Source organism: Rhinoderma darwinii, chromosome 3, assembly GCF_050947455.1.
Source record: "Rhinoderma darwinii isolate aRhiDar2 chromosome 3, aRhiDar2.hap1, whole genome shotgun sequence".
Classification (NCBI taxonomy): domain Eukaryota; kingdom Metazoa; phylum Chordata; class Amphibia; order Anura; family Rhinodermatidae; genus Rhinoderma; species Rhinoderma darwinii.
Genome location: NC_134689.1, coordinates 158,596,414 through 158,621,045, shown reverse-complemented (window position 1 = coordinate 158,621,045; position 24,632 = coordinate 158,596,414). Strand labels below are relative to the sequence as shown.

At 39.5% G+C, this 24,632-nt stretch overlaps 1 protein-coding gene across 1 annotated transcript in view; it reads right to left on the bottom strand.

Moving 5' to 3' along the window:
* Positions 1-24,632, bottom strand: part of LGR5 (leucine rich repeat containing G protein-coupled receptor 5) — a 150,996-nt gene that overhangs the window by 13,940 nt on the left and 112,424 nt on the right. The window contains exons 7-15 of the mRNA XM_075855017.1: positions 22,451-22,519; positions 21,098-21,169; positions 19,604-19,675; positions 16,857-16,925; positions 16,689-16,760; positions 12,044-12,109; positions 11,767-11,838; positions 7,961-8,032; positions 5,683-5,808 (exon numbers count right to left, since the gene is read on the bottom strand). Of these exons, the coding sequence (XP_075711132.1) occupies positions 5,683-5,808; positions 7,961-8,032; positions 11,767-11,838; positions 12,044-12,109; positions 16,689-16,760; positions 16,857-16,925; positions 19,604-19,675; positions 21,098-21,169; positions 22,451-22,519 (690 nt within the window). The remainder of the gene's footprint in view (positions 1-5,682; positions 5,809-7,960; positions 8,033-11,766; positions 11,839-12,043; positions 12,110-16,688; positions 16,761-16,856; positions 16,926-19,603; positions 19,676-21,097; positions 21,170-22,450; positions 22,520-24,632) is intronic.

The following is a 24,632-nucleotide window of genomic DNA, read 5'->3' as shown; positions in this document are numbered from 1 at the left end:
ATAAAAACATTTAGAACTGCTTTAAGGCTGGAATCACACATGCAGTTTTCAATGCAGTTTTTTGTGCCAAAGCCAGGAGTTGATCTAAACTGTAGGAAAGGTATACAGAAAACTGCTACTTCTCTCTTTTATATCTACTCCTGGGTTTGGCTCAACAAACTGCATCAAAAACCGCCACGAAAACTGCGTGTGTGATTCCAGCCTTTAAGGGGTAATCTCATCATGGCATATCAATAGATGTGGATCCTAACTTTAGTCTGCAGGTCGCCGCAACCAGATGGAGAAACAATAGAGAGGTGGCCGCGAGGCTCTTTCTATTGATTCCTGTGTGAACTATGTAAACAGCCAAGAAAGTTGACCACCTGTTCATTGATTTTTCCACCTTTATGCGGCAGCCATCTCACCAGGCAGGACGGGGGTCGAGTGACCCCTGTTAAGGTGATAGGTGAGACCCTAGAGATGGGACTCGCATCTGTCAGACATTTATAACATATCCTGTGGAAATGCCATATATGTCTTAGATGGAAATACCGACTGGTACTGTTCATTGGACAACTTTATGTGGCAGAATTTGTCAAATGTTAATCCAATCTGGTGTCAGGAAATAGTTGTTTGTAAACAACAGCTGTTCATTAAGGCAAAATGAAGCGAGCCTGGCAGCACTTCATAAAAGACAAAGGCCATAAAACATGGCATGATGTTCTGGTAATGATATAGTCAATATAATTGAAGCCTTATTTCTTGGCATTTCTCCTTACTTGTCTGTAAATAAAAGTACCTGTGATGAGTTATTGGACTTGTACTCATAGTCACATTAGCCTTTGTTTTACTAAAGTGCAAGAATGTTGATGATGGCAAGCTTCAGCACTAGTGAGATTAATGGGAAGTTCTAGCGTGCTAACTATTGTCTACCTCTCTGCTCTAGTACACAATGTGGTAGACATATTTTCTTTATGCTATTCATTGTAATTTTCAATGCTTAACAAAAACGATAAATTACGAACATAGAAAATGTACTAAAACAAAAGCGTGCTATAACATGCCTCTATGCTTATTTGTATGAGGCACTCCATGTCTCTATTCCATTGTATGAGAAAAATGTACTTCGCAAATACAACTATGCGATAACATTTACTACAATAGTAGTGAGGTCCCGATGACAGTTTAATAGAGTATCTAACGTGTAAGGAAAAATATGAAAAAAGGATAGGATATAGGATGGACCTCAAAAAAAGGAACCTGGAAACTTATGAAAGAGGCGACATTCAGGTGTTATTAAAAATATAGACAGTTCTTGGAAGTGCATGTTCCCAAAGTATCATAAACACTAGGGGTAATATATCAAAAGATTTACGCCAGTTTTCTGGCGTAAAAAAGTTCCACATTTTGGTGTCTGCCATAGTCAAACTAAAATTTGCGACTTTCCAAGGTGGCAGAATTTATCCGAATGGGGCTGGGCCTCCACTGGAACAACAGATTTATCATAACTTACGCCAGAATCTGGTGTGAGTTATGGCGCAAGTCTACACCTGCTAATAGCAGACATAGATTTGCATTTCTGATGCACGGGCAGCCAAAGATGCGCCAAATATATTAAGAGGTGTGCATTTCTTAATATATTTTTTGAACACATTTTCCGTTGCCGTAAATCAATTTAAGACCGATGTTTGAAACTCTAAACTTAATATATTCCCCCTTGTTCTAGTGCAGGAGTGCATAAGAAGCTTTTTTGGTCCATACTATTTTACTGTACTACTTAAAGGAGTTACAATAAAATGTTTAGAATAATGCATATTGCAATCGTATAGCAGATTTAGTGCACAAGGTAAAAAGAGCTTTATTTATGAAATCTTTACAGCTCCCATAAATATATTTTTCTAAATGAAGTTAGAGCTAGAAAGGAATATGGAATAAGATATCATTATATAGCAACATCACATAATGTTGTAGAACTAAATCACATTCATGTGCAAACAAGGCAATGTGGCTGTGATGCGCTAAGATACTGCTTCAATGACTCATAGTAAAAACAGCAAGCAAATTGTTAGACTGCTGTGGAAGTATTACATGTTCCTTCTACTACAGCATCTGTGCTTCCAGCGTGACCACAGTGACATATGCTTTAGACAGAACAATTCCCTATCTCCTCCTCTCTGACGGGTTTTCTCCCCATTGACTAGAGAGATCATACTTGAATACTAGAGTACCTTTACAAAACAAAAGCTACAATCTACTTGGTTGCTGTCGGCAAATGGCAACACTTTTCTGTTGCACTAATTTTGGGAAATCACTTCTAGTGTGCATTGTGACGGTCAGTAAAGGATTATCATAGTTGTGTTTGGAGTGGTTGCCCATGGCCCGATGCTCCAAGGGGGCCCATGGCCGCCCAAAGAGTTAAGCATATTGCCTTTTTTGCCATGAATCACAACAAACACTGTGACGAAACTGTATTGTGCAGGACCTGCAGACATAAGGTCAAATGACCATGTGGGCAGGTTCTGATGATAGGGAGTAGAGCAGCAAGGCTCTACAGAGAAGAGTGTGAGCTACTATATAAATATATGGGCTCTTTATTAGTTTATGGGGTCTGGTCTGGAATCTGTATTAGTTTAGGGGGTCTGCATTAATGGGGCCTGGTCTGTGGTCTGCAGTTATTTAGGTTGCCTGTTCTGGGGTCTGTATTCATTTAGGTGGGTCTGGTCTGGGGACTGTTTAGAAGGTCTGGGGTCTGCATTAATTCTAGCGTCCGGCATGGGGTCTGAATTTAGGGATCTGTTCTGAGGTTTGTGCTAATCTATGGGCCTAGGGTCTGAATTTATTTAGGGGGCTTGTCTGCAGTCTGGAATAATTTAGGGTTATGGAATAATTAAGATGGCCTCGCTTGGGGTCTTGATTCATTTAAGGGTCTGGTCTTGGGCCTGAATTTATTTTATAACTCTGCAGTTGCCAGCAGTCGACAAGGTGGTCAGGGCCGTATAGAGAAGAAAAGAAAACACCTACAATCAGAGAAGACATCACCTGTGAGTCACTGAATTTATAGAGAAGCTACCACCTCTTCGGACATGTAGGTTATAGGAAATACTTGTATTCCATTTTGTGTAGCCCAGGACTAAGACAACTGGGTATAAAAGATTATCCGGCACACCAATTTTTAAAACAAAAGTTATTTTTATTTTGTTTTTAATGGCAGTGGCAGAGTGCGACGTTTTAGTCAAAGGCGACCTTCATCAGGCCCGGAGCCATGCTGGAAAACTTTATAGACAAGCGCTAGTGGTGCGGATAGCGGCTGGCTAGCACAGAAAGGTGGTCTTGACTATAGACATGTTGTGGCAGGGCGGCGGTGGGCCTATCGTCTACTTAATCCACCACTGGTGACTATCCCCACACATAAAGACATTGTGTGCCACATACAGTGAAGGAAATAAGTATTTGATCCCTTGCTGATTTTGTAAGTTTGCCCACTGTCAAAGACATGAACAGTCTAGAATTTTTAGGCTAGGTTAATTTTACCAGTGAGAGATAGATTATATAAAAAAAAAAAACTGAAAATCACATTGTCAAAATTATACATATTTATTTGCATTGTGCACAGAGAAATAAGTATTTGATCCCTTTGGCAAACCAGACTTAATACTTGGTGGCAAAACCCTTGTTGGCAAGCACAGCAGTCAGACGTTTTTTTGTAGTTGATGATGAGGTTTGCACACATGTTAGATGAAATTTTGGCCCACTCCTCTTTGCAGATCATCTGTAAATCATTAAGATTTCGAGGCTGTCGCTTGGCAACTCGGATCTTCAGCTCCCTCCATAAGTTTTCGATGGGATTAAGGTCTGGAGACTGGCTAGGCCACTCCATGACCTTAATGTGCTTCTTTTTGAGCCACTCATTTGTTGCCTTGGCTGTATGTTTCGGGTCATTGTCGTGCTGGAAGACCAAGCCACTAGCCATTTTTAATGTCCTGGTGGAGCGAAGGAGGTTGTCACTCAGGATTTGACGGTACATGGCTCCATCCATTCTCCTATTGATGCGGTGAAGTAGTCCTGTGCCCTTAGCAGAGAAACACCCCCAAAACATAATGTTTCCACCTCCATGCTTGACAGTGGGGACGGTGTTCTTTGGGTCATAGGCAGCATTTCTCTTCCTCCAAACACGGCGAGTTGAGTTAATGCCAATGAGCTCAATTTTAGTCTTATCTGACCACAGCACCTTCTCTCAATCACTCTCAGAATCATCCAGATGTTCATTTGCAAACTTCAGACGGGCCTGTACATGTGCCTTCTTGAGCAGGGGGACCTTGCGGGCACTGCAGGATTTTAATCCATTATGGCGTAATGTGTTACCAATGGTTTTCTTGGTGACTGTGGTCCCAGCTGCCTTGAGATCATTAACAAGTTCCCCCGTGTAGTTTTCGGCTGAGCTCTTACCTTCTTCAGGATCAAGGATACCCCACGAGATGAGATTTTGCATGGAGCCCCAGATCGATGTCGATTGACAGTCATTTTGTATGTCTTCCATTTTCTTACTATTGCACCAACAGTTGTCTCCTTTTCACCCAGCGTCTTAGTTATGGTTTTGTAGCCCATTTCAGCCTTGTGCAGGTCTATGATATTGTCCCTGACATCCTTAGAAAGCTCTTTGGTTTTGCCCATGTTGTAGAGGTTAGAGTCAGACTGATTAATTGAGTCTGTGGACAGGAGTCTTTTATACAGGCGACCATTTAAGACAGCTGTCTTTAATGCAGGCACCAAGTTGATTTGGAGCGTGTAACTGGTCTGGAGGAGGCTGAACTCTTAATGGTTGGTAGGGGATCAAATACTTATTTCTCTGTGCACAATGCAAATAAATATATATAATTTTGACTGTGATCTTCTGTTTTTTTAAAAATATAATCTACCTCTCACTGGTAAAATTAACCTAGCCTAAAAATTCTAGACTGTTCATGTCTTTGACAGTGGGCAAACTTACAAAATCAGCAAGGGATCAAATACTTATTTCCTTCACGGTATAGCTCCAGAATTGTAGGTTGCCGGTTGTGCATGTGTATTGTGGAGTGTATACAGGTTACAGTGGACAATACTCTACCTTACAATTAGCATAGTCACCTGTTAAATCCTCTGCCGCTCCAGCGATGACATACGTTCACATGACCGCTGAAGCCAATTACTGGCCTCAGGGGTGATGCTTGCATGTACAGTACGAAACCACTGAGACCAGTGATTGGTTGTAGTGGTCACGTAGATGTATCACATGTCATCACTGCAGGACAAGTAAACAGAGACTCGCACTGACCACCTGGAGCGGCAGGGGATTTAACAGGTGAGTTACATAGTTAGTACGGTTGAAAAAAGACATATGTCATCCAAGGGATGCGAAAAAGGGAAGGGATGAGTATTGTTTCTTTTCTTTTTATTTTAGAAAATAAAAGCCTATTTCATTTCTTAAAGTCTCGGACCACCCTTTTAAGCAACCTTAAACGAACATACTTCCCTTTTAGCCCAAATTTTTGAACAATTGAACCATAATTGAGGCAAGAGCATTTTACATGAATGAGGCATTGCAATTCGCTATCCCATCTTCAACTCTGTTCATACATCATTCTAAGTTGGGAACTAGAGATCCCTACATGCAAAACTAAGGGATATATGTATAGGATTATGCAAATACTACAATAACCTGCTCACCTCAGTTTTGGGAAATGTTCTGATGGAATCAGTTCTTGCAGTGCTGCATTTCCTGTTAACTTTAGATGAGTCAAACCATGTAGGCCAGTAACAGGAAATGAAGTCAAATGGTTGGAAGAAAGATCTCTAAGAGAAAAAACATGGAAATCAAATCTAATTATGAACACCCACATTTTCCAAGTCAGTATTTAATCCACATGCACCCTAGTATTTTCTCTTTCTACCCAAAATATAAAAATGGCCATACATAGTTAGAATAGAGCAGCAGCCAAAGTCTGATTCTATATATTTTCTGTACGATACAACCATTTTCATCATCTGATGACTGCAGTTAAAGGGGTTATGAAGGTATTTAAAATTGATGGCCTATCCTCTTTATTGTTTACATCGACTTCATTTTTGTTCGTACATGCACACGCTGTTACTTTCGTAGCAGCTGTAGAAGGTATTGAAGCAGTGTCCCATTCACTTAAATGGGACAACACTACAATACCGTGCACAACCGCTACGAATGTAAAGGCGCATGCAAGTACAAACAAAAAATAAATCCATGTAAACAATGAAGAGGCTGAGGCGTAGAGAAAAATATTTTTACATATGTTAATGTTTACATGGAGTTAAAAAAGTTTTACTTAGTTTCTGACTGCAATCTCCATTTCTTCATTCATTTTCATACCCCCTGATATTCAGTTTACAACCGGCTCCTAGTTTCAGACATTACTAATGTGGATGTGTCCCTACTGGGAACACATGCTGGATGTGAGTTCTGTTTGTCCAGGATGCTGCTTCCTTCACTAGATGGCATGTACTAACACGGCGTCATTCCTGTACTGCTTTCTCCTAATACACCCTCTATGTTCACATCCGAGGTGCACCTGTGCAGGACGCGTTGTCATGGATCCCCCATAAACTACAGTCTATGGAGGGATGCGTGACACGCAGTAAAATAGGACATGTCCTATTTTTTCACTAACTCATCACACACTCCGTTGAAACAACGGTCGTGTGAAGGGCCCCATTGAAATACATGAATCCGTGTTACGGCCGTTGTTTTAACGGCCGTCACACGGACCTGATACATGCTCGCCTGAATGAGCCCTAAGAGAATGGAGATGGAAAGCAGACTGAGCCAACACAGCCAGCAACAGTTTGCTGTCGGATCTATGTTAGAAGCAGCAGGGTAATCAACCTGGTTAAAGGAGTTACAGACTCTACAAAAGCAAAATAGTAGGGAAATTTTATTAACGTCTATTTAGAAAGTTTCTTAATTTTGAAATTAGGAAGCAAACGTGCAAAAATATCTGTAGCCTTTAAAAAATGATGGGAAGGAGAATATTAGTAATAACTGTGGTCACTGCGGATTCTTCCAGTTTTTAATGGAGTTAAGCTTTCTCGGGAATATTGTATTATAAAGGCAGGGCTTACTGAATGAAGAAGTTCTCTTTCTACTAAAATTAAGTTCAGCCAGGCATACAGTCAACAGCTCCCATCACTGAGCATTATGGGCACTTCGGTCAGCCCAGAATCATTTATATTTTGCATTACAATCCATTACTATATAACTATGTAATTCATGACATCGCTGGTAGTTGTAAATATTTGTTGATAGTTTAGATAAACTCAGTCAATATGTATGAACTTTTTTCCCCTCTTAAAATATAACGCAACTTATCTTATATTTGAAACTCACTGAATAGACAAGATGCTATAAGGACTAGTAAAATGACAAAATGTCTATAAACTTCTTAGTTACTGGATCTAATTTATACCCCATATTCTTAGGAAAATTAATAAACTTTTAATTGGTAGTTGTGCATAAGGCACACAGGAATTATACATTTAAAAGGCATATTCCAGTTTTAGCAAAAAATAAAAAAAAAAAAAAAAGGATATTTATTAAATCTCCATTATAATCTTTGCATCAATTCCTCAGTTTTTAACATCATTCAATATAAACTTTTTTTTACTTCCAGTTAATACAAATCTGTCCAGGCCATGTAATGATCACATGATCACACAAGTAGTTCCAGTACAGTTATCAGAGCTATGTCTGCTAGCACGGTAAGCATGGACAGATTTGTATCTTTTGGGAGGTTCCTATTAAATGACAGCAAACCGTGATCTTGAAAACTACAAGGAATTAGTAGAGAAAAGTATCTTGGAAAATTGTATAACTTTTAATTAAAAAAGGATTACCTACACTTGATAAAACATGAATACCACTTTTACAATAGTCAATCAGTTAGGATTTTGTTAATCTTATTAAAATACGACTTACAGTTTAATAAGGGATGGCAAAGACGAAAACGAGTGTGGATGAATAGATGTTATTTTGTTCCAGGCCAAGTCCCTGTATGCAAAAAGAAGATAATAGTTATATTAGTACATGTGCAATAGGTACATGCAGGGGTGGGATCCGGCCAGTTCGCCCGAACTGGTTGTTAAAACTACAGCCAGTTCGCAGAACCAGGATGAAGCGGAAACCGGAACTGGTCCCCTGCACTCCATTGTATTCGCGCCCTTAGGACGCGGATACAATGGAGTTCACTAGCGTTGCCCTGGCGAGGCACATGATGCCTCGCCATTCGGCGCTTTAGTGAGGATGCAGTCGGCGCGATGATGTCAACTACAGCGGAGCACTATATAGGGGGCACTAACTACAGGGGACGCCACAGGGGGCCCTATCTACAAAGTACGCCACAGGGGGCACTATCTACAGGGAACGCTACTATCAACAGTGGGCACTACGGGGAGCACTATCTACAGAGGACACTATGGGGAGCACTATCTACAGCGGGCTCTATGAGAGGCACTATAGGGGGTTTTACACTGGGCAACTATCGGGCAGACCAGCGTTCTTAGAACGTTCGATGTGTAAACAGGGCAGCGATCAGAAGATGAACGAGCAAACGCTCGATCATCTGTGGTCGTATCGTCTTTAAAAAGTAAAATATGTTCGTTGTCGGCAGCAGATCTCCCGGTGTAAACAGGGAGACTCGCTGACAAGATAATAATGTAAGGGGACGAGCGACCGGAGTAACGACCGCTCGTCCCCATCCATAGATCTGTGTGACAGCAGCAAACGAGCGCCGATCAACGATGTATCGTTGATCGGCGCTTGCTGCATCGGCCGAACATCGACAGGTGTAAAAGACCTTTATCTACAGGGGCACTATCTACAAGGGGCGCTGTGTGTGGTGCATTACTTTACAGTGTTTGACACAATTTTATTCATGGACACAGTGTATAGTACTATTATATTCAGGAGCGCAGTGTATAGTACTATTATATTCAGCAGTGTGTAGCACTAATGTTCGGAGGCACAGTGTATGGTACTATTATATTCGGGGGGCACAGTGTATGATACGATTATATTTAGGAGCACAGTGTATAATACTATTATATTTAGGAGCACAGTGTATGATACTATTATATTCAGGAGCACAGTGTATGATACTATTAGATTTAGGAGCATAGAGTGCGACACCATGAGAACTTTATCTTCGTTTATAGGTGCGGAAATGTTGGAAAAGTGAGAAGCTGAAAACATCTGAGCGGCAAACTACAGAAATGAGTCATGGCCAGGAGAAGTCATCATAGAGATCCAGAGAAAAAGAACGACTCCAATCTGAGAAGTCGTCACCAGTGAGTCACTAAATGTAAATGTTTATTCTCCCTGTGACTGAGAAGTACTATCGTTCTTTTTTTTGTGAAACTCCCAGCATATCTTTACCATCATTCTGGCTATTCTGGGAGCTGTAGTTTTATGCCGTACAATCTTATATGACAGGGGTTAAACTGAATTTGCAAATGATCTCTGTACGGAGGTTCATTTGTGCTTGTGCTGTCTTTATGTACTGAGCTTAGTTCTGATGCAACACAAGCCATGATTAAGGACGCAGGAGGCGTCTGAAACGCGTAGGCTCCCTATTTGGTTGAAACCTCTCCTTGCACTCTAGGATCTCATTCTATTTTGATCCTTTTTAAATTATGACCGAATAAAACTTGGAAAAAGTTTCCGTTTTATCTACACCAGTGCTGGACCCAACCTTTTCTTTTTTGCGGTTTTCCCATCGTGTGCCGACACAAGGATCCGTGCGCGGCCAGTAGTACAAATCTACATATAAGGTGAGCTGGAGGTTTCCTCTCTTTTCCTTCTGTATATATTTACTGAGCTTGGTTCAGGAGTTATATACATCATAACAACCAAGCTCAATACATATAAACACCACCACAGAGAAGCTCATAACATATACACAGCATCAGAACCAAGCTCAGTACTTTGTTGTGGTGCTATATTTATGTACTGAGCTTAGTTCTGGTGCTGTATTTATATGCTGAGCTTGGTTCTGGTGTTGTATATATCTACTGAGCTTTGTTCTGGTGGGTATATATGTACTGAGCTCGGTTCTGGTGCTGTATTTATGTACTGAGCTTTGTTCTGATGAGTATATATGTACTGAGCTTTGTTCTGGTGCTGTATATATGTACGGAGCTTGGTTCTGGTGTTGTATTTAGCTTTGTTCTGGTGCGGTTTATATGTACTGAGCTTTGTTCTGGTGCTGTATAGATGTATTGAGCTTGCTCCTGGCATCGTATCTGTGCATTAGCCGGAAGAGTTGTCGCGGCTTACTGCGCACGCCGCACTGTCCTCCACCTTTCTCACTGTGTAACTAAATGGGCCGAGTACACCGCGGCCCCCCCTGACGCGTATATCTTTGTCCGCAAAACAGGGAACTTGTTGTTAAAAATTTGAATTCCACCCCTGGGTACATAGAAATGATAGCAATGATTACAGCACTGGGTTGTATGACAAGTGTGATATAACATAAGTAGGGAGTAAATACATTAGAAAACCTGGCGGAAAAATCATACGCCATGTTTACACATAGTAACATGTTACAATTTTTTTTTTATCCTAACAACCGACAGTTTTAAAACGGGGACATGACTCAGGCTCTGTTCACATCAGGGTAGTAGGCTCTGTTAAGGGCCTCCGTAGCATATCCGGCAGAGATTACGGGAAACAATAGAACAGCATTGTTTCATGTAAAACCACACAGACACCCTGAGGCCAGATTCAGACGAACGTGTGCGTTTTGAGCGCGCAAAATACGCTGTGTTTTGCGCGCGCAAAAGGCACTTGACAGCTCCGTGTGCCCTGTTCATATGGATGCGCGGTTGCGTGCTTTTCGCGCAGCCGCCATCATTATGACACTCCGTTTGGATGTTTGTAAACAGAAAAGCACGTTGTGCTTTTCTGTTTACATTCATTCTTTTACTGCTGTTGCGCGAATAACGCTTGTCCCACGGAAGTGCTTCCGTGGGGCATGCCTGATTTTCAAACACCCATTGACTTCAATGGGTGCGTGATGCGCGAAAAACGCAGAAATATAGAACATGACGCGAGTTTTACGCAGCAGACTCACGCTGCGCAAAACTCACGGACAGTCTGCACTGCCCCATAGACTAACATAGGTCCGTGCGACACGCGTGAAAACCATACGGGCTGCACGGACGCAAATCACGTTCGTGTGAATCCGCCCTGATGGAAATTCTGCAGAACCCGTCAAAGTCACTCGGTTCCGTAAGCCGCCAGTGGTATCTGTGGTGCAACGGAGCCATCACTTCTGGTTTCCCCTTGTTCTGCTCCTCTGATGGAGCAGAACAACAGAAAGCCTCAACGCAGGCATGAAGGTAGCGGTGATATGCCAATAAAAGCTTGTATACCATATGACACATATAAAAACATAGTTGCTTTTGAAGTTGGCACAGAGAAAAGGTCTGTGTTTATTCCTAGTCCTCTAAATATCTAACTTGTGAAAAATTAAAATCACAGAAAATGAATTATATCGTGAACAGATATCATATATACTGTTTATTCAAGAAGACATGTTTCATAGCTTAATATCAATGGTAATGTATAGGTTATGTAGCCATTGAATTGCCACAAGAGATTACCAGTTTTTAAGAGGAATGTGTCCTTTTTAATATATTGTTAGCTTCATGGTATATTTAATTATAGTGCTTAAAAGCCTTAAATAAAATAGGATCAAACAAGTAAAAGATGTAGAAAGCACTTACAAGGATCTCAGAACAGTCAGTTGCTGAAAGGTGCTGGATCTAATTTCATAGATTTCATTATGACGCAAATCTCTGAAATGACAGACAAATTATAAGTGCAGAGTTAAAGCGTGAAATTTCATAACAAACCTTTCTGCACAATCATATCACCTTTAACCCAAACATGACGGGGCTAATGGTGTTAGACATTTCATTATTGAAGTGATATGGCTTGGAAGGCTTAAGTAGAAGTGAAAGAATTAACTGTAAAACACCTGCACTTGTAATAAATACTCACATCTTCTGAAGTCGCTGACACCCTGAGAAGCTGGGTAAATCCTTGATAAGATTATATGACAAATCCCTGTAAAAAAAGAAATGATGTGTTTTAGCTCCAGAGTGATGCTACATATTTGATCAACAACCAAAAGTACAGAAGGAAAATACAGTTGCGAGTGGGAGGAAACTGGCTAATAAAGTAAGGCATGAAAGATAAATATTAATAAAACAATCAGGTCTATTTAACACATTTAAATGAATGGATCCAGCCATGCTTCCCCAGTATGCACTACAGTTACGTTTCGGATTGAAATCCAATACAGGCACGTCCAAGAAAGGCAATGAAATTACATACAGATGAAGCTCCCACATGAATAAGAGCTTTCTGTGCTTTTTCGGCAGCTTCAAAGCAAATGAAATTACCTCTTAAGTGCTCTAATGCTACTTTGCATCATCAAAATTTACTATAGCACGTAAATAAATATAAGTATTCCCAATTAATCACAGTTATGGAGAACTGGACACGAGCCAGATATAATTGAACGCATGTCAGACACATCTGGACTGCCTTATAGTGGACATGTTTGGTGATCACATTGTTGGAATTGCACTTATTACTTCATTGGATGAGCTCAAGCACATACCTTGGGTTTAGGTATTTTATTATTTTATCTTGGCTAATACAAGACACAATATCCTCATCACTGAATATATGTTCACCACGATTCATTTCATTTTAATACATTGTTATGTCTACCATGCCTACAGTCCAGCTTAGCAAACCAGTCCGATTTATCATGAGTGCAAGAATTTGTAGCTGATGTAAACTTTAAAGGTCAAACTAAAATGTAGGTAAATATCCATCTACACATTTTTTTTTGCCCACATTCCCCTAAAGTTTAAAGTGAACCTGTCACCCATCCAAATTATGCCATCCTCTCACAGGGCATCATAAAGTAGCGACAGACAAGCTGAATTCAGCAGTCTGTCACTCATACTTGATAGTTTAGGCCTAATGCACAAAACCATATTATTTTTGTCCGTGTGCTATCCGCATTTTTGCGGATAGCACAAGAACCATTCATTTATATGGAACAGTTGGAGAAACAGAAGCCAAAACGCCACAGTTATTTTAGAAAATAATTACAACATTTTATTGAAACATACAATATAAAATGACATAATATAAAATTTAAGATCTAAAAAATCTGTGTGGTTGCATCAAATGATTTAAATCCAGAAAAGCTTGCATGTGATAGTTATTGATAATTGTATATACCTCACGAAGACCAAAATAGGTATCTAGATGATAACCTATGAGCATACATGTATCCTAGTTTGTGAAATAACAAGTCCGGTTGGGGGAGACAGAGGGTTTATACAAAACCATGTTCTCCTGGGTGCCCACAGTAAAAGGATTACATGGTTTATGCAAATAAGGGAAAAGTCCAGAAGAAAGAGTCAAAGTCAAGGTAAATACAAGTAGAAAGAGGGATCGAACATCTATAGTAATCTTGTAACAGAAAAGTCTGTTACATGTTACCCAGTATGTATCCAAGCTTACCCATAGGGATGAGTGATGTTGTAGCCCCACACTGCGGCCCGATATAGTAGCGCCCCAACGCGCGTTTCGCTAAGATAGCTTCCTCAGGGGGTGATCAGTATGGGAGCCACAAATACGTGCCGCAAAAACTCAGGACATGTCATTTTACTGTCCATATTTGCGGATTATTAGACCTCCTCAGCGGGTTGGCACAAATTGGTGACATCAATTACAAATGGACCTCAATTACAGACAACGGATCTGTGGTTTTACGGGCCGCAAAATCTCCACGGTTGTGTGCATTAGGCCTTAGTGATTTAAGATAACTTACATTTTGAATCCGCCGATGATTGATAGCGTTCTTCCTATTACTGTGCATAGAGAGAAAGATGTCAATCATTGGCAGCTGGGCAGAAGGAGCAGCAGCTCATGAATACAGCGGAGTCCTTCCTCCTAGCGCTCGCTTCGTGCTGCAACATTCAAAATGTAAGTTAACATAAATCATGAAACTGTCAGAAACGAGTGACAGACCGCTGAAATCAGCATGTCTGTCCCTACTTTATACTGCCCCCAGAGAAGGCAGATTAAGTTAGTGTTAGGTTCCCTTTAAGCCAGTGCCTCTTGCTTTCTTTTTCCATCAATACCTGTTAGCATGATTCCTTCTGATATGAATAAGAGACCTACTCTCATTCTTTTCTCCTGGTCCAAACTAGACAATATTCCAATATCCCCTATTAGTGCGCAACATGGAGAAGAAGACCATCCTTCTTTTCTACCCGACAAGGTAAGAGGTAATGTAACCTTTTTACATGCTCTGTTAGGCCCCATGCACACGACCGTAAAAATCGTCTGCAATTGCGGCACCGTAATTACAGAAGCATTCACTTCTATTGTTCACGGACACCTTCCCGTTTATTTTCTGGAAAGTGTCCGGGCCGTAGAAGTGTACCGCAAACGATAGGACATATCCTATCTTTTGCTATTTATGGTCCGTGCTCGCATACTTTGTATGGGAGCACGGGCCGAAAATCCGGATGGCCATGCCCACAATTGCGGTCCGTGATTACGGACACGGCCGTAATCATGAGGCCTTAGATAGCAATGCACTGTGGGGTCACTACCCTTACGGGAGACAAAAATAATTCTTGCTGTTGCCTACTCCTGCTGACTAGTTTGATACTGTTGCAGTGTCCTTGACACCTTTGTACACGGTAAAGGGACAGGAACCAAATAACGCCTTGTGCTATATATGTTATATTTGCCATGGAGCTTAGCCATAATTACCACTTATATGTTGTGAATACATGTTTTTTTTTCCTTCTTCTTTTATCTAGTTACAGAAAAGAACAACACTTAGAGCGGTTTCCATAAAACCTGACATCTGGGTCCTGGATGAGCATAAGAAGCAGGAACTCCTGATGCACATTTATCCAGCCACATAGTTTTATACAAATGTACCCATGTGTTTATGGAAATAAACTAGCACAAAGCAAACAATCTTCCATCACAAGTGTAATACTGTGTCTCCAAACTAATAATAGAGAGTAAAATAATGAGTGTAATAAATATCACATAAATCTCTGCCTAATAATTTTCTTCTTGTAAATACTCCACATTTTTGGCTTTCAGAACATCACTATGTGCTTAATGTTTCTACGAGACAGTTTTTTTTTTGAACACTGAACTTGGATCTTATTCTTTATAGAAACAGGCGTTACAGACCAAAAACACAACATGCCTATAAATATAATTTTTCCTCTTTAATGTACAAATGTGTATGGCAGTGTATGGAAAGTTTTACAACACTCACACGGGTAATAAAGCAATAAATTGTAATCAGTGTTAATACACAAAATGCCAAGTGAAGGAACACCATATGTATTCCCAATGATCTAATAGCTGCTGTCATAAATTATCATTTTTTTTCCGTGTAGGTTAAAGACAAACTAAATCGGCACTCTGGGAGTCTGCAGCTAAGTCATGCATGTCTAATCCTTATCAAATGTCATTTGTACATAATGATATATGCGCCGATTGTGTTTGGTTACTTCATATATCCAGGTTCCAGATTGTATAGTGTTATGACCGATCCTCAGAAGTTTATATCCTCACACAGGATTTATGCTATTGCCATTGATGGTGGGTAGATGGTATCCAAGACTGGAGCAAAGCTATGGAGACAGGTTGCAGTGCCAGCCAAGTTTCTTGTCATAAGCCTGGGAGAACATATTGGATGACAAGGGGTGTTCAGATGCCTCTGCAGTCCGCAGCTGGGAAGCTTTGTCTTGAGTGAATTTTAATTGCTGAATGTGAATAGGAGAGCTCATGATGGCATGGTGTACAGAAGAGATGCTTTATGGTGTGCAGAGAACACAGTTGCAGTCAGTGATTTTCATACACAAAGAACTTTTGCACACACACAATACGAGTCCAGTAAATGAGCAGTTTGGGGCTCTGTGTCCTGTGCTACTCATTTTTTTTTCCCTTCTAATTACTGGAAATATAGAACAAACCGTGTTCTTTCATGGCTGCTCTCAATATTCCTTGGACCATTCACTACCTTTGAACCGTATCTTAACAAGCACAGACAAATTCCGCAAAACAATCCCCCTCCCTCTGCTACGACATTGCATGCACCGAGCTGGGCTAGGGATTTAATGTAGGGCAGCTATTCCAGTGCGCTAAAAACTGTAAAATTCCTTCCTAGAGCACACAGATAATCTGCACTGAAATCTGATTCTTCCTCTCCCATAACAGTGCTGCACTCCCAGCATGAACTGCCAAGCGCAGAATTGAGATCAAACCAAGTGTCACATTCATGGCAAACTATTCTTTGATTCATATAAATTATTGTTTTTATTGGTAGCAAATTATTCTCCTGTAATAGCTGGTTACTGCATATATTTTAATAATCATGTAGATCGCTGGCTGATCACTTAAAAGTGCTTATATTACTTTTTATCTTTGCTTCAGGCACATTTTCCCCCGAATAGAATAACAGTTATTTGAGCAGGGGAGGATGTATACTTTGGTAAAGGAATTATTCACATAGAGGGAATGATTTACTAATACAGGTCGAAGTGTGAATACCATAAAATAATATAGTTTCTGTGGTACTTACAACATTTGAAGGTTAAGCAACTGATCACAGATCACACTCGGAAGACTGACTAGTTGTGCCCCTGTCAAGGTTCTGTGAAAACACCATTATATTGTAATAAGTATAGATACATCATTGATATTACATCCCTGTCAATTAATAATTGTAAGACCAATAATGAAGACTTACAAACTTTCCAGGCTTGTGGTTCCAGTCAGGTCAGGAAACTCTGTAATTTGAGAAGCCCCATTGAGGATACTATAAGAAAATATTTGATAAGGTGGATCAGAAAAGTAAAACATTGAAGATCAATGAAATATGAGAAATTCACAAAAAAGAATGCACAAATGAACTGATTTAACATGATAGCTCCAGAATGATGAGGTTTCTATTGGGCTATATGCATTGAAAGCCCAAGCAATCTTATAGGAAAAATGTAGGCAATGAAACTCTTTCTAAGCGGTTCGATTTTGGAGATGGGAGATAAAAGGAATTCGGGAAACCAGGATTGTAAAAATTATATTCCATATAGATTTTGTTTCTTTATTTCAAATTTATAATAAAGAATAATCCACGTCAAGTCTATCATAGGAGCACACAATTGTTTGCCATATACACCCATTATAGGCTATGAACTCTTATCCTGGAGCTTGGTTGATAATTAATATATAATGTGGGACATAATTCAACAATGTTTAAAGGGTTATTCCCATCTTATAAAGTGATGGCATATCGTTAGGATCTTCCATATTTATGATCAATGGGGTCCAACTTCTGGGACCCCCACGATCCTGAGAATCAGGGGGACGCAGGGTTGAATTAGCACTGCATCCCCTTCTAAGTTTAGCCTGCACATCGGCACTTATAGCCACCCAGAAGTGCAGGGAATTGCAGCCAGCCCCATTTACATGAATGGAGCGGAGTTGCAGTTCCCTGAATGGTGGGCGGCCATGGCACAGTTGTGCAGGAAAAAACTGACTAAATCAGCGCTGCGGCCCCTTCATTCTCAGGGTAAGTGCAGGTTCCAGAGGTCAGACCTCCACTTATCAAAAACTAATAGCGTATCACCCACACCAATATGCCATCACGTTATGAAGATGGGAATAACCCTTTAATAAAAACATTTAAAGGCACTTTACAAAATTAGGGAATTGCCTTGTAAGTAATTCTCAAATATACAACTATTGTCCAAATTGCTCCTCTTACAAGTAAGAGTGAGAGATTTAAGTAAAAGTGGAGAGCAGCAGTTAGGAATTTAAGAAAACCCAATGGCTGCTCCCATGCACTGAATACAGCTACCATTTACAATGTATATACACTATCCGGCCAAAGGTACTATATGTGGACACCTGACCATCCCACTTACATGAGCTTGTTGGCCATTCCATTCCAAAAACATAGGTGTTTATATGGAGTTGGGTCCCCTAGAGGCTATAACAGACTCTACTCTTCTGGGAAGTCTTCCCACAAGATTTTCAAATATGTGTATGTGAATTTGAGGTCATTCAGCCAAAAGAGCATTTGTGAGGTCAAGCACTTGGATGAGAAGGGCTGGCTCACAATCGGTGTTCCAATTCGTCCCACCGATGTTCGATGAGGTTGAGGTCAGGGCTCTGTGCAGCCACTGGAGTTCCTCCACACCAAACTCCTTAAACAATGTCTTTATGAAGCTCTGAGTTTACGTGGTCTACCGCTGCTGATACTCCTAGATGTTTCCACTTCACAATAATAGCACTTATAGTTGACCATGCCAGATCTAGCCCATCAGAAATGTCACTAACTGACTTATCGGAAAAGGTGGCATCCTATAAAAGTGACCCATTTAAAAATCACTAAGCTTTTCAGTACGACTAATGTCACTACTACCATTGATTATCTATGGAGATTGCATGGCTGCGTGCTTGATTTTATGTACCTGTTTGCAATAGTTGTGGCTCAAACACCTGAACTCAATAATGGCCACACTGTCAATAGAGAGAGGAGAGTTGCTGTTGGGATGTGCTGATGCTCATCTTCACAATTTTATATTTCCATTCACAGAATAAAGGCATTGTAAATTATATCTGTATTCTGCTAACACCACAAAAAGAGCAGCTATGGGAAATTCTAATTCCCATTCTGCCCTACCCTATTTGGAGTAGTTTGGTTAATAGATGTATAATAGGCATTTGATCACAATGCAATTGTATTCCATATATATTTTAAATTTGAGCTTGTCGCTGTAAAATACACATAACAAGAATGACTGGTACAGTGTCACTTTCTTCACCATTAAAATACAATGGGGGAATTTATCAACTTTTCTGCGCCCGTTTTCTGGTGTTAAAAAGTTGCAGATGATTCAAAAGTCACAGCACATTAAAACAAGTGGGTGGCGCTCAGCAGAAGGGACAGAGAAACCCATGGCCCGACACATTTAGTATAATTTATGCCAGAAACTATAGGGGAATTCTACACCAGCTGGCATTGATTTTTCTTTCTGGAGAGCAGAAGATGCAACAAATTGGTTAAACGGTGTACCCTTCTTAGTATGAAGTCTGCAAGAGCAAGATGGGGCTAAATTATTACGACTGGCATATTAAACAACAGTCTTAGTATACCTGTGCTGATATCCTTTTTGTTAAACATTTTTAAATATCCAGAGTAACACTAGTGAAGAACATGGTGTTTTAGTCTTCAGTCATGTATTGTGCTAAGTCCATACTTTGGGACAGATCAAACTTTTAGAAAAATATGAAAAAAACAAAAACAAAAGTGAGATGGACATTTAGAAGAAAACAGATTTTTTTTTAGTATACCACTAAGAATCCATTATTCTATAGTTCTCTACACACAGTCAACATAGTTATGTGATAAGTCCTTGACTATAAACTGTCTTTCATGACCGACTTGAGCCAACAATTTTAAATAATTTATATAACATCCTAACAACTCACAGAGTCCGGAGCTCTGGCAAGTGCTGAAATGCAGATTTCCCAACATGCTGAATAGGGTTGTCATAGAAGTGGCTGCAAGAAACAGAGAATACAAATATATTTACAACACTGGTTTTCTAAGCACACAGGAGCCGCTATCAGCCAAGCCTTCAGTGCAGGTCACTGATGGATTTGGCTCAGAGCGGCTTTCTGCAGCTTCTATGTACTGTGATAGATAGAAGCTGCAGAAGTGAAACAGTACATATTTTTTAATGAAAGTCAATTAAAAAAGTGATTTTTTATCACTAAATAAAACCATTTAAGTAAAAAAAACGAATTCTGCTATTGGTCCATAGCCTTTAAGACGTACCGATTATATAAAAAAAAAATAATTGAATTTCAATAACTCCTTAGACAACTGTAGATGTACACTAGATAAGTAGCCTGAAATGCATGTGTAAGCTGTCTGTTTAGATCTTTCTCCATCTCTCTGCATGTATATTAATATATACTAATACAGGGTACATAGACTGTGGCAAAAGCATTAAATGAAGATCGCCCCAGACAGTGATAGTAAGGCAAAATCATCTGTTGCTTTTTCCAGGGCAATATGCTTAGCCTTTGTGCAACAGAAAATCATAATACTATGTTATATACTATATGGTGTAAATGATACCCACAATTTGATTTAGTGACATCCAATAAAAGACTAATAACAATTTTCTAATTGTTGGGGTTATTGAAAGGGTTAACTTGTATTTTTTGGGTGTTCTGACCCTTGGGGTTGTGCTTTTCAACATTGTGTGCTGCTCAGCATCTGAATTACAATTGTCTTCTTTGATTTACCAGCATTGTGTACTGTTTTATGTCTTGCTCAATTGCCTAATCATTCCAGTGTGGAATGTGGTTTTGGTTATAGGATTATACAGCCACAATGCGGTGAATTTTGTTTTTTCTTTAAATGGCCCTTACGTTCTAAACCACTCCTCTCAGCTCAATCCAAGTGTTGCACAAAGCCTGTATCGAATGTGATTATGTTATTTCCTATCTTGTTTTACATTAATCACATTCCTTTCAGACCCATGTGGAAATGACAGCAATTTATATGACTGTGTTCTACATGTTCCTTTGCAACTTTTAGTAATCATATAGTAGACATCTACTTGAGTCAAGCAGATATGAACCTAATTCGTATGAAGCAATTTTGAGATGGGATTTAAACCTGCCTGGGCACGAATATTTGAGCCGATTTGATATTTTACTACCTTGTCATATATTCTTGAGTTCCATTAGGCAGTCATAATTATTAATATTATCACAATTCTCATTAATAAATTAATTTCTCATTTGTTAGTTTTAATTGTTCTTTGCGTCTTTTTTACATTGGTGTCTACTATGCTACAATAGTAGAATTAGTCTGTTCCCAACCTCACAATCATGTTCATAGGAAATAACAATCAGAACCTGAACGATAAACATTACATTAATACACAATATATTCCATTGTCCACTTACATTGTAATAAGTGAAGGGTTCCCAATAAATGCACGTTCAGGAATAGACCTGATATTGTTGCTGTGGAATCCCCTAAAACAATAAATGTTGAAAAACAATCATACCAATAGCCAATTACATTAGAAAATGCTAGACTACCATTTTTACGGAAGGACCATATTCAGGAAGGACCATGTATACACTTCTTCACTTCCTTTCCACAATACCAATCTAACTATACATAGTAAATACTCATTTCACACTAGTCCAAAGTCATTGTGCTACATGCTTAGCAATACTTGCAGATATCTAGCTTAATGTTATATAAAGGAGCTCTGCTTTTATTTCTTCTATTATTGCTTTAAATCGAGTCGGACATTTCTGCTAATACTTTGATGACTGGATTAAATATTGTTATGAAGTAAATTGTAGAGCATGACTGCTTAAGGCCTCATGCACACATCCGTTGCCCGTCGTACGCCCGCTAATGACGGATCCGTGAAAAACGGACCGCACATGGATGGCTTCCGTGTGCAGTCCGTTGTTCCAACCGACCAAATGAATGGAATGGCCTAGACTGTTCCATCAAAAACGGACAGGAGTAGGACCTGGTCTATTTTTGTCGGAATGGCCACACGGTTCCGTTAAAACAACGGAAGTGTGCAATGCCCCATAGAAATGAATGTGTCAGTGTGCTATCCATTAAAAAAAACGGATAGCACCATGAAGAAAATAACTGAAGAGGGCATGAGGCCTTATACTGTACAACACTATGGGAATACCATTAGAACATAACACATGGAGGGGGGGGGGGGGGTTATTACAAAAGGTTAATGCCAGTTTTCTGGCCTAAAAAAAGGTGCAAACTTTGGCGCACGCCATAGTTGTGCGAAAAATGTTGGCTTAAAAATTGTCTGCATTTCCCGAACGTCACAAGAAACGTGTTTGGTTTAGCTGAATGAGGGGTCAGAAAGATTTCCCAACATATGCCACTGTAGAGGCATACAGTGACATATGTCTTCCGTTGGTTGTGCTGTTCCTATATAAAAAAAATATATACTACGTGGGATACTTTTGTTTCCTTTAGAGGGAATTATATCCACTGAGATATTTTCAATTATTACATCAGCTGAGTAACACTACAAACGTCACTATTTATTACTAGGGAAAAGGGTAGTAGAACCACTAATCCTTTTCCTAGTAATAAATACTTTATTTGCAAAATGCTTCTGTATGGAATAGCATAAGAAAAGGTATATCTACATACACATGCCCGACGCCATCTTCTTTTTAATATTTTTTATTAATAACCTTTCTAAACATATTACAGTATTTAGCTGGCACTCCTCTTGTAAATATTGTACAATAACTTACAGTTCTTTAAGGTTCATGAGGGTTTTGATAGAAGCAGGAAAATCGTCTAGGTTATTGTAGTTCAGGTCTCTAAAATTGAGGAGAAAGAACACCTTGACACACATGATCCCAGCAGAGGGCGCATCAATGCAGAACATTGCAAACATAAACTGCGGCTTGTAAATTCTTACAAGGCTGGAAATGCTAAGAAATCCCAATTAGAAGCCTAAGGTTTACTTTCTTTATAGGTTCTACCATACAATTATATTTAGCTCCATGTATAAAATGTAACTATATTGTAGCCTGTTTTGGCCTTCAGGACACAGCCGATTTTTTCAAATCTGACATGTTTCACTTTATGTGGTAATAACTCCGGAATGCTTTTACCTATCCAAGCGATTCTGAGATTGTTTTCTCGTGACACATTGGACTTTATGTTACTGGCAAAATTTGCTCGATACATTAAGTATTTAATTGTGAAAAACACCAAAATGTAGCGAAAAATTGCAAAAATTTGCATTTTTCTAAATTTATATGTATCAGCTTGTAAGACAGATGGTAATACCACACAAAATTGTTGCTAATTAACATCACCCATATGTCTACTTTAGATTGGCATCGTTTTTTGAACATCCTTTTATTTTTCTATGACATCACAAGGCTTAGAACTTTAGCAGCAATTTCTCACATTTTCAAGAAAATTTCAAAAGGCTATTTTTACAGGGGCCAGTTCAGATGTGAAGTGGATTTTAGGGCCTTATATATTAGAAACCCTCGATAAGTCACCCCATTTTAAAAACTTCACCCCTCAAAGTATTCAAAACAGCATTTAGAAAGTTTCTTAACCCTTTAGATGTTTCACAGGAATTAAGGCAAACTAGATGTGAAATGTTCAAATTCATTTTTCATCTATTTTTTTTGTAACACAGAAAGTTTTACCAGAGAAACGCAACTCAATATCTATTGCCCAGATTCTGCAGTTTTTAGAAATACCCCACATGTGGCCCTAGTGCGGTAATGGACTGAAGCACAGGCCTCAGAAGCAAAAGGAACACCTAGAGGATTTTGGGGCCTCCTTTTTATTAGAAAATATTTTAGGCTCCATGTCGGATCTGAAAGGCTCTTGCGGCACCAAAACAGTGGAAATCCCCCAAAAGTGACACCATTTTGGAAACTATACCCCTTGAGGAAATTATCTAGGGGTATAGTGAGCATTTTGACCCCGCAGGTTTTTTGCTAAAATTATTGGAAGTAGGCCGTGAAAATGAAAATCTACATTCTTTCAAAGAAAATGTAGGTTTAGCTAATTTTTTCTAATTTCCACAAGGACTAAAAGGAGAAAATGCACCACTACTTTTGTAAAGCAATTTCTCCCGAGTAAAACAATACCCCGCATGTGGTCATAAACGGCTTTTTGGACACACGGCGGAGCTTAGAAGGGAAAGAGCGCCATTTGGCTTTTGGAGCTCAAATTTAGCAGGAATGGTTTGCGGAGACCACATCGCATTTGCAAAGCCCCTAAGGGACCAAAACAGTGAAAACACCAAAAAAGTGACTCCATTTAGGAAACTACACCCCTTGAAGAATTCATCAAGGGGTGTAGTGAGCATTTTGAACCCACAGGGGTTTCATAGATTTTATTAGAATTGGGCAGTGAAGATAAAAAAAATCCTTTTTTTCCAATAAGACGTAGCTTTAGCTCAACATTTTTCATTTTCTCAACAAATAAAGGAATAAAAGAACCCCAACATTTGTAAAGCAACTTCTCTGGAGTACGGCAATACCCCATTTGTGGTCATAAACTGCTGTTTGGGCACACGGCAAGGATCAGAAGAGAAGGAGTGCCATTTGGCTTTTGGAGCACAGATTTTGCTGGATTGGTTTCTTGACACCATGTCACTTTTGCAAAGCTCCTAAGGTGTCAGTACAGTGGAAACTCCCCAAAAGTGATTCCATTCACAAAACTACACCCCTTGAGGAGTTCATCTAGGGGTGTAGTGAGCATTTTGACCCCACAGGTGTTTCATAGATTTTATTAGAATTGGGCAGTGAAAATAAAAAAAATCCTTTTTCTTCAATAAGACGTAGTTTTAGCTGAAAATGTTTCATATTCTCAACAAATAAATGTAAAAGAGCACCACAACACTTGTAAAGCAACTTCTCCTGTGTATGACAATACCACATATGTGGTCATAAACTGCTG